This window comes from Pleurodeles waltl, chromosome 5 (assembly GCF_031143425.1).
Source record: "Pleurodeles waltl isolate 20211129_DDA chromosome 5, aPleWal1.hap1.20221129, whole genome shotgun sequence".
In the NCBI taxonomy this organism is placed as follows: Eukaryota; Metazoa; Chordata; class Amphibia; order Caudata; family Salamandridae; genus Pleurodeles; species Pleurodeles waltl.
Genome location: NC_090444.1, coordinates 1,188,297,780 through 1,188,315,733, shown reverse-complemented (window position 1 = coordinate 1,188,315,733; position 17,954 = coordinate 1,188,297,780). Strand labels below are relative to the sequence as shown.

At 44.0% G+C, this 17,954-nt stretch overlaps 1 protein-coding gene across 1 annotated transcript in view; it reads left to right on the top strand.

Annotated features, from left to right (window-relative positions):
- RTN4IP1 (reticulon 4 interacting protein 1) overlaps positions 1 to 17,954 on the top strand; it is a 229,342-nt gene that overhangs the window by 166,650 nt on the left and 44,738 nt on the right. Inside the window, exons 8-9 of the mRNA XM_069235436.1 lie at positions 7,199 to 7,382; positions 11,307 to 11,399. Coding sequence (XP_069091537.1) covers positions 7,199 to 7,382; positions 11,307 to 11,399 — 277 coding nt within the window. The remainder of the gene's footprint in view (positions 1 to 7,198; positions 7,383 to 11,306; positions 11,400 to 17,954) is intronic.

Here is a 17,954-nt window from a genome sequence, read left to right as displayed (position 1 = left end):
GGAGATTGACATCTCTGGCCCGGCGGTTGATACCACCATGGCGGTATGAGTGGAGAAGTGGCGGGTTGGCTGCAGCCAACCTGATGTTCTCATAATGTGGCGGTATGTACCGCCAGCCTGTTTGCGGTACTACCGCCACATTAACACTCGCCGCCGGGGTCATAATGACCCCCCTCAATCTTGATCAGCAATGTGTTCGTCATCAAGTTCACAGGCAGTGTTATTGTGTCCTTATAAACGCAATGAAGCAAGTGCGTGTGGGATCCTGAACAAAGATAGCCACCACTGACATGCTTTGTGATGATGTGATAATGCAAGCGAGAGGAAATCCTGATTTGCCGAGCACTGCGTCAGCTGTGCGTGACAGCACGAGTGTGCTCCATGACAGCGGCAGGATTTTCGTGCACGAGAGCTGTGCCGCAGGCACATCACCTGACCAAAAACTGCAATCTGACCTGAAGAGCCGTACACCACACTGTCGGTAGCCGGACTGTAGGCGGTAACAGACAGTGAGTGAAATTGCGAGGTTACGAGGTAAGTAGAGGCAGAGTTCAGTTTTCTTGAATAAACTTGAATTCCTTGAAGGTCGGTGGGGTCCTGTGGACTCTCGCTCACCACCAATATGTTGAGTTTAGAAGCGATACTCTCAAAGTCTACAAATGATTGAAAGGCTTAGTGAATTAAATAAGTACAGAGCGCAAAAGCCCACAACTGCTTCTCTCGCATCCTCGGTGCTCTGAGGAAAACGGAAAGCCATTCCACAGAACACCCCAGACAGAGCGAGTAGAAGGTGAGAGTCATATAGTAAATACACGCTCTTAGTCTCGTGAATAACAAGGAACGATAAACATAAAATAGAATTCACCCATATGCATACAGCATACTGGTTGGGGACAGAACCTGGCTCCAGACATTTCCTGTATCCTGGGCACAGGCGCAGGCTTCTTTGGACTCACAACTTGGTTCCAACTTTGGGGGAAACCTCAGTACTGGGAATCCTAGTCATACGTCTCTCTGTGGTGGTTTTGCAGAGCTGATAAATACAAAGAAATGCCTCCAGTTTAGAGTTGGAGAGGTGAGGGATCCCAAGGCCAGTCAAAGGGTGTACCGAGCTTAAAATCAACAGCTCACCCTCTCGCTGCCACACTGAAGTGAATGGAGCATGGGCCGGATGGTCAAATGAATGTGTATTCAAGAGAGAGGGACTGGTCAGAAGTCCTGAGGGTGGGCTCTCCGAGGCAGTAGCTCAATTGATGATCAATCCTTGGACGTTATTATGCATTTTGTGAGTGCTGTGTAAATTGAGACAGTAGCACAGCAACTGTGGAGGTCTATAAAGCGTCCCTCCAGCAGTCCATGATAGCATTGTCTTTGAACATGTCTATTTTTTTATCATTATAGGGATCTGTCCCTCAAGTGTTTAAGTCATGTTCTGCCTTTGCATAACTTTATGTGTAGCGTTTGGACCAGAAAAATTTAAAATGTCCCTCGAAAATATACAGCTGGAGGTGCTGGTCTCAGCTAAAGCCAAAATGAGGTAAAGGCTGCCATCACAGCTCCACTCCCACACATGCAGATGCAGGCCTGCCTTTCAATCATAAGGAACAGCAGGGGTCTCATTATTGTTAGGGCACACTGCTCGATCCTGCAGCACAGCACGTCTGTAAGTGTGTGCGCCTGGCACAGACTGGTACAGTGTGCGCAATCACAGAAGATGCACAGTGCAGGTGTGAACTTGCACCTGTATATCCCACTCACAACAGCACATTAGTGAAAGACAAACCAGTTGTTTGAAGTCGCCGGTCCACCTTTCTCTGCAGATAGCGGCCTGGCCTCAGTTTAGAAGAGGGGAGACTGGCAGGGATCCCTTCAAGGCAGGTTCAGTAAATAACTGCACCATTTTCAGTGGGTCCCTCTGATCTACATGCCCCTCTCACAGGGAGCGCCGTTGAGGGCACATTGACTATGTGTCACATCTGTGTGATGCATTGTCAGTGCCCCACACATCAGCTTCTTTGCCTCTGCACCCACCTCTGTAATACTGGTGCGGGTGTAAAAGATTCCCTCATTTGCAGGGGGCTACCCTTTAAGGTAAGGAGAGAAGGTTCCCTTGAGAATGTGCATCAGCATGATCTATAACCCCTTCTGTGCCCAGGACGTAATGGTTACGTCCTGAGGCACAGTGCTCGTGTGCCCAGGACGTAACCATTACGTCCTGTGCACAGAGCCCAGAGGGAGTGCTAGCGCTCCCTCTGTGGGGTTCCCCGCCACCAAGGCAGGGATGGAAGGGGAAGACCTTCCCCTTTCAACACCGACCCCCCCCACCCGCCCCCTGTGACGTCAGCCCGTGATCGCGCGCTGATTGTCACAGAGGCCTCCTCCCATCGCGCTGGAAGCTCAGCTTCCAGCGCGATTTTGTGTTTTTGAAATGCAAAGCATTTCTCTTCCGATCACGTGGGGGAGGCCAGAGAGGCTTCAAAGGGATGGAAAGGAATTTCCTTCCCTTTGAAGTCTCTCTCTGCGTTTCAAAAGCCGGATTGTAAAGCAATCCGGCTTTTGAAATGCCCACTAGACACCAGGGATTTATTTTTTAAATGAAACTGGCATGAGGGGAGCGACCCCTTGGGCAAGGGTCGCTCCCAGGGGGGGCATTTTATTTAAGGCCTTTTCTGCCCCCCTGGGGGCAGATCGGCCTATTATTAGGCCAATCTACCCCCAGGGGGGGCAGAAACCTCTAGGCACCAGGGATAACTTTTTTTTGTTTGTGTTTTCTTTTTGATTTTAGAGGTGGGGAGCGACCGCTTAGGCAAGGGTCGCTCCCATAGGGGGCAAATTGCATTTAGGCCATTTCTGCCCCCCTTGGGGGCGGATTGGCCTATTTTTATGAGGCCAATCTGCCCCCAAGGGGGACAGAAACCACTAGACACCAGGGAGTTTTCTTTTTTTTCGTGAATTTCACGCAAGGGGAGCGACCCCTTAGGCAAGGGTCGTTCCCCTGGGGGGCAAATTTATTTTAGGCCATTTCTGTCCCCTTGGGGGGCAGGTCAGCCTATTTTAATTAGGCCGATCTGCCCCCAAGGGGGGCAGAAACCACTAGGCACCGGGGATTTTTTTTTTGTTGTTGTTGTTTTACAGATGGGGAGCGACCCCTTAGGCAACCTGGTCAGATCCCCACAAGTCACCCCATCTTGCTTTCCCCTAGGTGTCTAGTTTTAAAAAATGCGCTGGTTTGCTAGGTTTTCCCAGGTGCCGGCTGAGCTAGAGGCCAAAACCCACAGGTAGGCACTTTGTAAAAAACACCTCTGTTTTCTGTGAAAAAATGTGATGTTCCACGTTGTGTTTTGGGCCATATCCTTTCGTGGGCGCTAGGCCTACCCACACAAGTGAGGTACCATTTTTATCGGGAGACTTGGGGGAACGCTGGGTGGAAGGAAATTTGTGGCTCCTCTCAGATTCCAGAACTTTCTGTTACCAAAATGAGAGGAAAAAGTGTTTTGGGGGTCAAATTTTGAGGTTTGCAAAGGATTCAGGGTAACAGAACCTGGTCAGATCCCCACAAGTCACCCCATCTTGGATTCCCCTAGGTGTCTAGTTTTCAAAAGTGTGCTGGTTTGCTAGGTTTCCCAAGGTGCCGACTAAGCTAGAGGCCAAAATCCACAGGTAGGCACTTTGCAAAAAACACCCCTGTTTTCTGTGGAAAAATGTGGTGTGTCTACGTTGTGTTTTGAGCCATTTCCTGTCGCGGGCGCTAGGCCTACCCACACAAGTGAGGTACCATTTTTATCGGGAGACTTGGGGGAACACAGAATAGCAAAACAAGTGTTATTGCCCCTTGTCTTTCTCTACATTTTTTTCTTCCAAATGTAAGGCAGTGTGTAAAAAAGACGTCTATTTGAGAAACGCCCTGTAATTCACATGCTAGTATGGGCACCCTGGAATTCAGAGATGTGCAAATAACCACTGCTTCTCAAGACCTTATCTTGTGGCCATTTTGGAAATACAAAGGTTTTCTTGATACCTATTTTTCACTTTTTATATTTCAGCAAATGAATTGCTGTATACCCGGTATAGAATAAAAACCCATTGCAAGGTGCAGCGCATTTATTGGTTCTGGGTACCTAGAGTTCTTGATGAACCTACAAGCCATATATATCCCCGCAACCAGAAGAGTCCAGCTGACGTAACGGTATATTGCTTTCAAAAATCTGACATTGCAGGAAAAAGTTACAGAGTAAAACGTGGAGAATAATGGCTGTTTTTTTCACCTCAATTTCAATATTTTTTTATTTCAGCTGTTATTTTCTGTAGGAAACACTTGTAGGATCTACACAAATGACCCCTTGCTGAATTCAGAATTTTGTCTACTTTTCAGAAATGTTTAGCTTTCTGGGATCCAGCCTTGGTTTCTCACCCATTTTGGTCACTAACTGGAAGGAGGCTGGAAGCACAAAAAAATAGTAAAACTGGGGTATGTCCCAGTAAAATGTCAAAATTGTATTGAAAAATTGGGTTTTCCAATTCAAGTCTGCCTGTTCCTGAAAGCTGGAAAGATGGTGATCGTGCCACCGCAAACCCTTTGTTGGTGCCGTTTTCAGGGGAAAAAACACAAGCTGCCTTCTGCAGCCCTTTTTCCCCATTTTTTTGAAAAAAACAAACTTTTCACTGTATTTTGGCTAATTTCTTGGTCTCCTTCAGGGGAACCCACAAAGTCTGGGTACCTCTAGAATCCCTAGGATGTTGGAAAAAAAGGACGCAAATTTGGCGTGGGTGGCTTATGTGAACAAAAAGTTATGAGGGCCTAAGCGCGAACTGCCCCAAATAGCCAAAAAAAAGGCTCGGCATAGGAGGGGGAAAAGGCCTGGCAGCGAAGGGGATAATAAGAAAAGGGCAGCATCAGCATCTGTGTTCCCCGCCTGTAATACCAAGGTGGCCAGGAGGTGCAAAAAGTAGGCACACAAGCAGGTTTCACCCTGGAGGCACTTTTTGTAATAGGTGCACGGGTGCGCACCTGCCCCTCTAATGTTTGAACTTCTGTTAACCACATAAGTGGAGGTACATTGGTCTCCTGGTGTTTGCAGGCGTTCATCCCTTGAAGCACATTGGTTACATCATGACATTTCTCAGGACAAACTCACATTTCCTGCAAAGGGGAAATAAAGAGTAATACATTTCTACCCTAATTTAAGAGTAAAATGTATCCCTGTAATAGTGTCTTTTATAGGCGTATGTGTGTGTGGGCCAATAATACAGACAGAAAATGTCTATTCTCTGCTTGCATCACGTTTTCCCAGTGGCAGCCCTGCGCCTGGATAGGACTGACAGAAACAAAAACATGTACCAGGTGCACTTCTCACTATACTACGAAATTACTGAGGGATGTGCTGCAGCGTTCACCAGACTCGCACCATGCCCCGCCTTCAAACGGAGATTTTGCACTGAGGTCAAATCCCCATGCCCAAAGCAGTTTTCATACATCATGTTTTGCGCACGCACACATTCAGATTTGAATGAACATGTGCAAAAAGTGCATTTTTTGCTAATCTGTGACAGTGCAAATAGTACGAAGCCTTTTGTGAATCTGGTCCCTAAGCATCTAAAGCTCACGGTATACCTCGTGATAGTGAAATATATAGAAGAGTGAGTTTAGCAAACTTTACATTGAGCTCCATAAACTCACATTTCTGTATTCCACTATTATAAAGCAGACTTTGTGCTTTTTGAATGCTTCTTTCCTTCGAAGAATCCACCCTGGATTTTATGAATTTCCTCCACTTAGACCAGGGTTCTGCAAAGTCGGTCCTGGAGAGCCAGGTCCATGCCAGGTTTTTAGCATATCCACATTTAGAAAAAAGATGTTTCAGAAATCTGGCATGGACCCGGCTCTCCGCGACCGACTTTGCATAACCCTAACCTAGACCATGTGAACACTGTGGAGCAGTGGTTCCCAACCTTTTGACTTCTGTGGAACTCTACTTTATCAATACCTGGAACCCGGGGACCCCCACTGAATCATTATTGGAATCCGGGGACCCCCCACTGAGTCATTAATGAAAGCTGTGAACCTAATCAGTTAAGATTATTTAATTTTCTAAGCAGTCGCGGACCCCCAGGAGTCCCCGGGCCACATGTTGGGAACCCCTGCTGTGGAGCATTGTTCAGCTTGAAACGCAAATCTGAGTCTCTTTTATCAGTTTCACTTTTCTGCCTCAGTAACTATGTGGCATCCAACGACAAGTGTTAGCTTCATGACTTAGGCATTGTCCTGCTATTACACTGTCTGGGTAAATTGTTTTCTTGCATGTCAGTAATCGACTTTTCTGACTGCTTTGCACGTTCAATGGCCATGCTTTTTTTTTTTTTTTTAAGCGATACTTTGTAATCTAATCCTTTCTAAGTGGTTGTGGCAATTCAAATGTGTCACTGCATATGCTGCTTTTAAAATAATATGTTCCATTATGCTTAGAAATAGTTGCACATGCTTTCACAGTGAGTGTATAGTTATTATGAAGGGTAGCAAACGTACTCAAGGTTTGGTGTTTCGAGCAACGCATTCATACGTGTTATGGAGCGATCCATGATCCCTAACTTCAGCCCCTTTGGAATATCATGCATATAATTGAGTAAAATAGTTGCCAATATAATTTGTATTCTAATACTACTTGGTGTAAAGATGAATGTAGTTAGGCCTTTATTGATGCGCCAGCTGTAAATGTAACTGTTGATGTAGTTAGACATTTGTAATCAGCAGAGGTATGGTCTACAGATACAGTGCATTGAGGATTTGACCATTCACAGACCTATATTAATCTAAGGTACAATTGAATGACCCTTCTTGCAGAATGGTCGTGAATTGGTTCCTATTTTGGAAGATCCTTGGTAGGCTTTTGGAAGTCCCTGATCCCCAGTGCAGTAGAGTAGTCAGATTCCCTTGCTCGTCCATTGGCAGAAGATCGTATTCCCACATGCTTCCACCACGCGTAGGACAGGGAAAATAAAGAGGTAGAGTGAGTCACTTGAAATTTAAAGAAATTGGCGCTATGTTCACATTCATGCTTCTAATACGATGGGTGTGTTTGGACATTTACCTTTACTATGCTCTAAGAAGTAAAAAGTAGACAGTAAAACGAGATTGTTCCGACCATTGCTTGCTTCCCAATATACACATTTTCAAAGATTTTCTACCTCTTTCAATTTACAGGTTTGACCTTATTCTCGATAATGTTGGCGGATCTACTGAAAACTGGATTCTGAATTACCTGAAGCCATGGTCCGGTGCTAAATACGTCACTTTGGTCACACCGTTTCTACTTAACACGGATCAGCTTGGAATAGCAGACGGGATGCTGCGGACAGGGATGACCGTTGGAAGCAAAGTCATAAAGGTAAGTCCAATTGGAATCAGAGCCATCACTCATGCTTCGGGGGTTTGCAATTGAAATGCAGAACTGTACAACTTCTTAATGTCTAGTGAGCACTTAAAGTTTCCTTTAAAAGATTTCACACCTTTCTGTTTGGATGCCTTTCTCCCTCTCCCCCTTTCTGCATCACCTTAAGGCAGCTCTGACCCCAACTCTGTAATGTCTGCCTCTGGATTTTTGGGGGGGTCCACCTATACAAACTGCCATTTTTCAGAGAACAGCCAGGATAATTAAAGTGAGGCAGGGAGGGCAAGTCAAATATCATGCCTGATGACCACACAAGTAAACCCTCAGAAACAATATTTTCTGAGGAAAACACGGTGTGCTTGACGATAGCTACATCAAGAAACAAGCATTAGCAAAGCAGATAGGCCTGGCCTTGGCAAGCTGGCACAGTGGTTAAATTTTTTTAAAACTATTCTTTTTATTTAGCCAGACATGTGCATCGACTTCCTTAATACATCAATATTAAACATCAAGGACAGAGTATAATCTCTGTATTGGTATTATAAAAACAAACTCCGCTTGGATAAAAAAAAATTGGACCCAGATGTAACGATAGGTCCATCCCTGAACTGGCAGTTGACACGTTATTAGGTCCATGTGAATCAATGTATTGACAGATTTACGTGTGGGAAAATGTTTTCTTTTTTTTTTACCGCTGATGATGGGTACAGCACAAACCGAAAAACAGAGGTGGGCATTGAATGAAATGGGTATAAGTGAGAACATAGGGTAGTAAAAGAGAGGAAACTTATTCAAGCGGTTCCTTCAAAATGACTCGTTGAGTAATCATTTAGAACCGTTCACACATTTTGAGACTAATTACTAGTCATTATGCTACTTGTTCAATGAATGAGATTACTGTTCACACAGTTTCAGCTAACAATGTCAAACGTTTCAGTTCATGCTCAATGAAGTGGGCCATCATCAGGTCAAACTAGTGATGTCTCTTCATCTTCCTTGCAGCAAGACTGTGTAACTTTAATAATTACTGAAGCCTATGAGTTGCTAAAAATGAGCATTAAGTGAGGCTGGGTCATGACACAATATACGGGGATGTGGGGGATAATGAAGTTCACCATATCGACCAGCACTTGGGTATATCCTAACATAACCATGGTGGCTGAATAGCAGCTACAGCATATGCTCTGAAATGAGTCCCTTAGTTGAACAGAAGGACACCCAGCTCGGTAACCTTTGTAAGTCTACAGAAATTAAGAACCAGAAAAGGCAAGTGTACATTCACCCAGTACCCAGAGGCCACGGTGTCCTTTGTCCTCTGTATTTCAGATGCTCTGGGCTTTCAGAGAGCAGCAGTAATTACATTTGCAGTAGCCTTAGGTATCCTATTGATCCCATTTAAGGATTCCACTGCTTAGTCCATAACACATATTTTCTAAAGAAAGTGACTAAGCCAGTGAGACATCATGCATTGCTTTATGGCCCAATTCTTTATGCACACTTATCTTTCAACCCTGCCAACCTAATATGGTACATGTATATCTGTAGTTAATACTAAGCATAAGCCTCTGAATAATAGATCAGTCTGAGGTGTTTTATCCTGTACTAAGGTCCTCCATACACAGGTTGCTGATTATTTTGCTTAAGTGACCTAGAAGGTCCTTAAGTGCATACTCCAATTAATGTTTTGTAATGTTTGTTTGTGGAGCTCTGCTTGTCACCAGTAAGGGAAGGACCACAATGCCCGCAGGTAAGGACCACAATGCCCATCTAATATCCTGCTTCCTGCAGTGTCCTAAACGTGGCTTGAGCATGCAGTGGCTCCACTAGCCACAGCAAATATGCATTAGCCTGGGTCACCATTGTGATAGTAATGTTAAGCATGTACCTCATTTTATTGTGCATAACTCTTTGGTGAAAACTTGACTATATATTTTCAAAACGTTTTCCGATTGTAAGTAGACTGCTGCAGCGTCACCCCTTTTGAAGAAAGGGCTGAACTTGTACGTTGTGCAAGAGAAGGTAACGTCTAGTCTTATATAGTGTAGGAGTAAATTGTGGTTGTGGGTATTATAGAGAGAAAATGATTCTCAGATCTGAGAATTTTCTATAACAAGGTTTCAATCAAATGCTGAGAGTATACTTTCACTTTCTATTTCTTCCTAATTTGTCTGAAATATTTAGCAAAATCGAGTAAAAGATCCTTTCATAAAAACGTCCAGTAGTGAGAAAGGAGATCGAAAACTAGAAGAAGCACTACTGAGTTCACTGCAACATGAACTAGATTTCTGCTTTGGAGTGTAAATGGAACATGCAGTAAGTTGAAATGGGACTTAGCGCCTGATTTATATTTCCTCAGATGGGTTACTCTGTCATAACGGTGACTGGTATCCTGTCCGCCAAAATATAAATTCCATTTTATCCTATATTTCGGCACAAGAGATATCCATCACTGTTGTGAGAGAGTACCTCGTCTGCAGAAATATAGATCAGGCCTTTAGTTTGTGAAGTATATACCATAGCAAATGGCAGAAGCAGTCGTGGCTGCCGCAGATATCAAGGGGATGACAGGGAGGAGGGGGGAATACATTTTTTTTAACTTACCGTTCGTCACCAGCTCCGTCATCTCCTGGCGCCTCGTTCATCCTCCTTTCCTGTTCTGGTGTCCCAGCATTCGCTGGGACACCAGAAGAGGCTCCCCAGCAATCCGGGTGCTGCTTACATGCTAAACATAGCATGTAAGCAGCACCCGGATTGGTCGGAGTGGCTAAGTCTGCAACTCGGACACAACCCTGTGGCCTTTGCACTATTTCCAGTCCGGATGTGTACACACCCAGGCTGGAAAAACCTAAGTGCACATATTTGTTTGGACGGCCATCTTAGGCCGTCCAAACACACATGCGCACTTATTCTACACAAGTCATCATCCCCCTTCCCACCTCCTGAGGCCCAGCCTGCCCTTCCCTGCAACTGCTGGCTGAGCCAACAGCAGAAAAATAAAACTATATTCAATCATCGTTTTATTTTTCTGCTTCTGGCTCTTAGCCAGTGGGGCGACTTTCCTCCACCATTGTGGGGGAGCCGCTCCTGAGCAGAAGGAAAGTACACCTTTCAAGGTATAGTCTTACACATGTTAACCGTTATTTCGGGTGGTTTATTCTGCACGTGATGAGTGTTTAAATATAAGGCATACCTTGCCTTTGTTATCGTGTAATTTTTGTTAAATTATTTTAAAGTGCTGCGATATTGTGTCTTGAATTAGAAAAAGTAGTATAGTGTGAATAGAACAAGAAATTCGGTACAGAAAGTAAAGTGCTATTTCTTTGAAAAACTGATGTGCAGCACCATCCAGGCGAGACCCTTCATCCGTGAATGGGGATAGAGCCAAAACAACTGATGGGTTTGCGTGCTTCAGCCTAGGACACTCCTGCTGCTTGCATCAGTAAACGATGTCTGGCATGATTCTCAGCTGTTGCCATGGCTGTTCCCATGGCAGCGCGTCCAAGTGGCACCACTTGCTGACAACCGCTGCTGTCAAAGATGTATCGAGGCCAGCAAGATGCTCTTGATTTTAAATTAAGTGGCGCTGTTTCACTAAAGAAGAAAACAGCCAGAAGAGCACTAGGCGGCTTTTGAGACAAATAAAAAGATTAAGAAACGACCAGTCCTTGTACACGTTTTCAAAGCAGAGATAAAATCGTGCTCTCGGATGGTAGAAATTAAGGCTGGCATGGTTACTTGCATCGTCTTTGTTTGCCCCGATTGTTTGTCCCAGCTCTTTAAGGGAAATCGTGTTTGTTTTTCTAGGTAGAAAGACTTCGCAGATGGCAGTTGTTTATCTTGTTTTATTTTTCAGAGTAGCAGACCATGTAATTTATAATTGAACCCCTTTCTCCCCCTCTTACTCACTGCCTTTTCTTGCAGCACCTGTGTAAAGGGGTTCACTATCGCTGGGGGTTCTTTTCGCCAAGCGGCCCAACGCTGGATATAATTGCAGAACTTGTTGATGCAGGAAAGGTACGTGAAACTATCTGTAGCAAATATCTCTTAATCCTCTGGTTGGCAAGCACTTACCATCCCCATCAGAAAATCCATTATGAAAAAACGTGTCACAGTCTATTGTTCTAAATGCAGTGTGGTCGGATAAATAGATGTGTTCCACAGTGGTAGCTAAACAAAGCAGGATGTCATGTGGCGTTGAAAATAAAATGATTTTTTGTTATCCTTTAAAAAATGCATTAATAAAATGTAGTCTGAGGATTTGACTCTTGAAGGTGGATGTACATCTAAGAGACCGGTCACTTCTCTTGCCTTACAATTCATTTTTCATTGTCTTTCAACCATATTTGAAGGTAAGCAGGCCAGTACTTCATCTGAGTCTCCCTAATTGTCTGTCTTCTTCTGTAGCCTTGCAGCCACAAAATTAGTCGGTCTGATCTTTACCTAATTTTAAGCTTTGTTGCATTAGTTCATTTTTACAAACATTTTTTATTTTATTACAATAATTCTTCCTTATTGGTCATGTGCCACATCAAGCAGGTCCATATCCTGCTAGAAGTGCCAGGGAATCAGTGTGACTTACTCTGACATTCTACTGGTGCTCCTGGCGTGAATTCATGACCAACATCAATTATTTCTCCACACTCAACCTTCAAATGGAAGCATGAGGTGTCAACAGTCTGAGACTAGAGGAAGAGGCTCCAGGTCTCAGGTTCATGACTCGTTTTTCTCTTACGAAATGTCTTCATGCAAATCTTAGTAGCAGAATTAACAACAGGACTTTTGCCTGACTCCTCTATTTGTTTATAAATGTAACCACGGTTATCATTGTCTCAAATCAATATGGCAGAAGGATGCTGCTTTACAGCATCACAGTCTTGCATATCCTAGCCCACTGCAAGAACCCTCACGTGGCCCATACATTTCTGTTTCAGACACCCATTGAAGATACGTTTTGTGCTGATTTATCAAGCCTTCGGACAATTACTATGATACTTCAGGCTTTCGTATACCAGAATCATGCAGCAAAAGTTTGGAAAAAACACATGCCTTGCCTGCAAACTGTGGTCCACGCTTAAAAAGTAATTTACTACCCATTCGTTCTTTTGGTCATTATTCTAACAGTAAGGCACATAAAGTATTTGTTGATCATGCCATAGCACAGTCATATTTACACTATCCAGTGCCTTCAGAACAAGGATCCCACTCCAGGGATAATTAAACAGTGGCTTTTTTTTAGCCCAATTGTAACCTCACACCATACCTATGATTTTGCACCATAAATCTAGGATTTAATTTGCGTTTTCCCATTGGGCCAAACTATCATTCTGGGCATATCACTTTCTGTTAATGTGGACCACTTCCATTATCGGGCAGAAATTGAGAGCCCAGGGAAACTAACCATTTGCACTGACTTTGAAAAACGTACATCTCTGTCCAAAATGAAGTTCTGACTTCAGTTGCAGAATTTCTACCTTCAGGTATCGAGTTCCAGAAAACTGATACTTGTAAATCCTGCAGGACAACTCAGTGAATTGAATACTCTCCTGCTGAAGTGTGTAGAAATGTGCAGGTCACAAACACGAATCTTTGCAAGGGCGACACAGCCTTCCATTCCTCTAAGGTTGGTTAATTGAGTGATATACAAACCTGTTGTTGTTATTGCTATCATTATCACTCCCTCTAGCTTTTCTGTGGTTAATTTTATAGATAGTAGAACATTGGGTGGGCTGGAAAAGACCTGGTTAGAAAAACGATTTGTTGAAACACCAGACAAAAAGAGGTAGCTCTAATCTTTTCATTCTGGTAAGCAACTTACAGCTCAATGACTGACAAAATGATCAAGTGTATAGTCCATACCCTAAATCATCAATATCTACTAAACATAAAAAAACGCGTATAAAATAATTTCTAGATTGTATTTTGTTTCTGTTAGAATCGAAGCGATGTCTGATAGCTAGGACCATTGATGTAAAGGATGTTGAATGCCTGGCTTCTTTAATAAATCATGAGTCATGTGTAGACAGACAGATGTGGGCAATAAACTGTGTCCCACGTCAAACCGATAGCAGAAGTTTACCGACCCATCATACAGGTTCTGCTTCCAGTGAGTGGGGGAAATTTGATTACACACTCGTGGATCTCACTGGAAAGTTACTGACATATTACTTATTGCAGCTAAGCTTACCACAGGTCACCCATGGGAGGTTCCGACCATCCCACCGACACCTTTGTAGTGGATCAGAGTTTGGAATCTAGTCCTTGGATAAATTATCAACTATGGTAAACAACATATTGATTAAGTTTGAACCCGTTCGTTTAAAATGTGTGAAAAGAGACTGTTTGGGTATGTGCAATGTTTCCTTTACTTGCCTGTCCCACTTTGCGCATCTAACTTCGGAAGAATGTCGACCTCCTTAGAAAGCCACAAAAAAAGGAAATGCAAATGACGTGTAATTCTATTTGACATACTTATTTCAGAGCAGTCTGATGTTTCTATTACTTTCCTCTTCTTTTCCCGAATGGAAATGTGTTGTTGTCTGGTTTTGGAACTTCTGTCGCACATGGTTAAGTTTTTATCCGGAAGCTGTGGTGATGCTGTCCCTCAGTAGCCAACAAAACCTAAATAAAGTTGTTAAAAATAGTTATCAAAGGCATGTAACGCTGTATAAAAACATTTTTATAATTATTATTCCTATAATACAACTCTTAACAATGGTCTCCCTGCCTTTGAAATTAAAGTCCACAGTGAAAGAAATTGAGAGCAATGTCAGGCAGCACCAAATTAGATCTTTAGATTGTCCTCTGGAGTTGAAAAGATCTGTGTGTTGAACAATGGGCACAATAAAGAAAACAGAGTTGATAGAGGCATAAGGTAAGCTTGGAGATTCCATGAGGATAGCCTCTGTAGGGAGTATGAAGAATTCTGACCTAAAAAGCTTCCTAGTTCCATGGTCAGAGAAGCAGGATAGTTTGGCATGAGATGGTTCCTCCATTTGCAAACATGGACTGTCACCTCACTAGAACAAGTTGGACTGGCCTCAAGAGGGATAAGCTGCGCCTACGATTGTCTCTGCCTGAAAGAAGAGTGGACTTGAGATGGACTCCTGTGTAAGATAAGGGAGAAAAGGAGTTCTACATCAGGGTTGTCCTAATTTTGATATTCCCTTTTGTGTCTAGTGCCACAGAAAAGAGAAAAAGATTAAGCCATTCAAGAAGCCTTTTATGGAGGGAATAGACATCTCCAGTCAACTAGTGGTGTTTCAAAATTCCACTGTATAGTGAATGTTTTACTAATAAGTTTGACATTGTTTGATGAAACTTTATGAAACGTTATAAATAAAAAAAAGTTTATCCACCTCATCCCCTTCATGAAAAGTTTCGGGTGATCTGGCAAGTGAGAGCCAAGTAAAAAGGTGTATCCATAAACGTTGATTTCCCATTTTAATTTCCATATGAAAGTTTTAAAGCAGCTACAGGAAAAACAGTTAAATAAAATTTCACCAAATGTGTGGTAAAATTACAACTACACTCAGAAACCCTGCTTTTTTTATTTGGTGTAAATCCGTTCAGCTGTTTTCAAGAAATGTGCGCTCAGGATGGTCATGAAGGAGTTACCAAGTTAGGTATAAAGGGACAGTTGGTACTGTGGTGCCCATCATTCAAAAAAAAGAAAAGAAAAGAGGGCCCACTGATTGGCCGAGGGAGATTGTTCCCCTCTGCCTTTTCGGTATGTCGGAAATGAAACATACAGACACATACAAACATACACGCACCTGCATGCACTCACTCACACCCCCGTACACATTCATCCATTCACAAACCCCCACCCCGTCCACATGCACACACACACGCATCACCACATTTACACACACACGCTGGCACGCATAATCACTCCTCCCCCACATTCATGACACACATATACACACACATACACCCATGCAAACACCCCCACCCCCCTCTCCTTGCGGATGACACTTACCTTGTTCCACAAGGTGCTCCTCCATGAGGGGACGGGACCCGGCGCTCCCACCGCCGCCACACCAGAAAAAGACAGTTGCACAGAATTACTGGTCGTAATTCTGTGGGTGCTCTTTTTCTGGTGTGGCGGTGTCAGCAGTGGAAACGCTTAAGCGCCGCTGTAGTGAATGCTGCCAGATATCCGACTGCCGGCAGTGGGAATATCCGGTGGCAGTCATACTACGGGCTGTCTTCTGGTGGCCGCGGCTGCGGCAGTCTTGGGAAAAGACTGCTGCGGTCATAATGAGGACCTTAGTCCTGAGTTTTTATGTGAGAACTTAATGCATTCTTGCTCTTGAAGTCTTGAACTCCTTTCATTGAACCAAATTAGATTACCACACCTGTTAGCACTGATAGGAAGTTTAAAAGCCCAGGACTGGAAACAGTGTCTCTGACTACATAAGGAAAGAAAGCCACTTATATATGTACATCATTTGTGCACAAGCACATGCATGCACGCACGCACACACACACGGAAACATACACATGACTCCTGTACAGAGACCAGCCGATTTCCCCCCCCCCAACTACACTTAGTCCAAGCACCAAACGTAACAACACATCTATTAGATAGATACAAACATAGGCAGACCCACAGAGCTCCACAAACATGTACCTATCTCTCCTGCAAACCTGACATTTGATCACAACAAGCACACATACACATACATAAAAACTAATTAGTCTTACAAAAACAAATGCCAACATGCAGATAGCCAAACCCTAACCGTAACATTTGAGCCAGTCTCTTAGACATAGACACACACACTTCATGATATGTTCCACAGCCAACACTAATACTTCCATCATTGTCACCAAACATATGTGCACACTCAAAACCCTAACTAACTCTACACTTAGCAATAGCTCTCTCACCAGTCTTAACTATAGACACCTCCCCAAATAATGAACTGTTCCCCCTCCAAAATGACGTTTCATCCCACATGCCACATTCTGATCTATTGTTTTTTTCTGCTCACTGTGCTACTTCAGACAGTAGAAAACCACATGCAAATCAGTCTTGTTTTTGGTCCAGTAGACACACTTCAGCTGAACTGTCTGCTCAGTACTAAGATTGATTTAGCTCTGGTTGCTCTATTTCTGGAGTCGCACTCGAGCAAACAACTATGGACTGGAATTAACACTGATTGCCACTGGCTATGCCTCTTGCAAACACTTCATCTTTTCATGGTTTTATGAAGTTCATGCAGTCTTGTATGTGCCCTTAATGCTTCTTGGTTTCCCACATTGCAGTGAATCGCAGTCTAGCCATTGTGACCCCAGACCATTTAAAGCACAGTGGCTGCACTGATGATTACCCTGAGTGCAAATCCAGTGATGTAGCTTACTCTCCAAGGCAGGTTCACTTCTGGGCATTCACAACTATGATCACCGAGTAGAAAGAGCTGGCACTCCCGACAACTAGTAGAGGTGCACCATTAGTCGCACCGCGGGCAGGAGGCGGCCTATGGTTGTACGTGCAGTGACATCTGAATGCGCTCACTCGGGAGGACTTAAAAAACAGCGCCACATGAGGATCAGCCTCTTCATTCCTTGACTACACACGGGGCAGGTAAAAGGCTCCTCCTCGTGGGCGGGTATACACGCGACTGGGGCCACATTCTGTCGGCTAACAGAGACCCACCCCCTCCTAAGCAAAATCAGGAGTGGCAGCATTGGTGAGCAGAAGAGGATGGGAACACTCCAAAATTGGACAAGTTTGCTGATTTTTCTGTCCCCTGGGTGGGGTGTTTGATTTTGGGGAACTGGGCCGGCAGGAGTGGGGTCTGATCTGCTGGTGGTCCTGGAGCTTTCTGCCCTACCCTAAGTGACCTGGATCTGATGATTGATGGGGAGCACCCTGGTTACAGGTGTTCTGGCCGGGACAGTGTGTTATGCGGTTCTCTGGTAGTGCACATTGGACAGCGTGCATTTGCACAACCGTCTGTCGTGCTGCTGTGGGCAGAGGGGCAGCTTGCATTTTACGGTTATGACCTGTGTTCTCATGTGCCCTTTGGGGGAATGTGTACTCTAGGCACCACGTGCTGTCCTCTGCGGAGATGTATATACTTTAAAAGTTTTACTGACTGTATGACATGATGTGATGGCATTTCACAGGAGACAAACATGCCTTTTGCACAACATATGTTTCAAGAATTAACTGCCTTATCTTCTCACTGAATCCTCTTGTCTAATCTGTTCTTAACATAACTGGTTTTTATTATCTTATCCTGTGAGTCTGAGGAATGAAAAGAGCTACCTCTTGATAAACCACACAACTGTGTATGCTTCTCTGTGTGACTTTAATGATGCTGTTTTCAAGTTGAGGGGTGGCGACTTGGACGTTCCTACTCGGTTTTTCATGAATGTTAAGGAGGCAGGTTGCAGCTTTGTCCCTCACTGGAATTGTTGTACATCTGAGCCTTTCCAAGCACTGTGTGGCGTGGCAATGCCACTCGCCACGTGTCTGGGTCTCCCACATGAATCATGTTTATTCAATGGCACACACCATGCAGACGAAGCATTCCATTTATGTGGGATACATGATCTCTC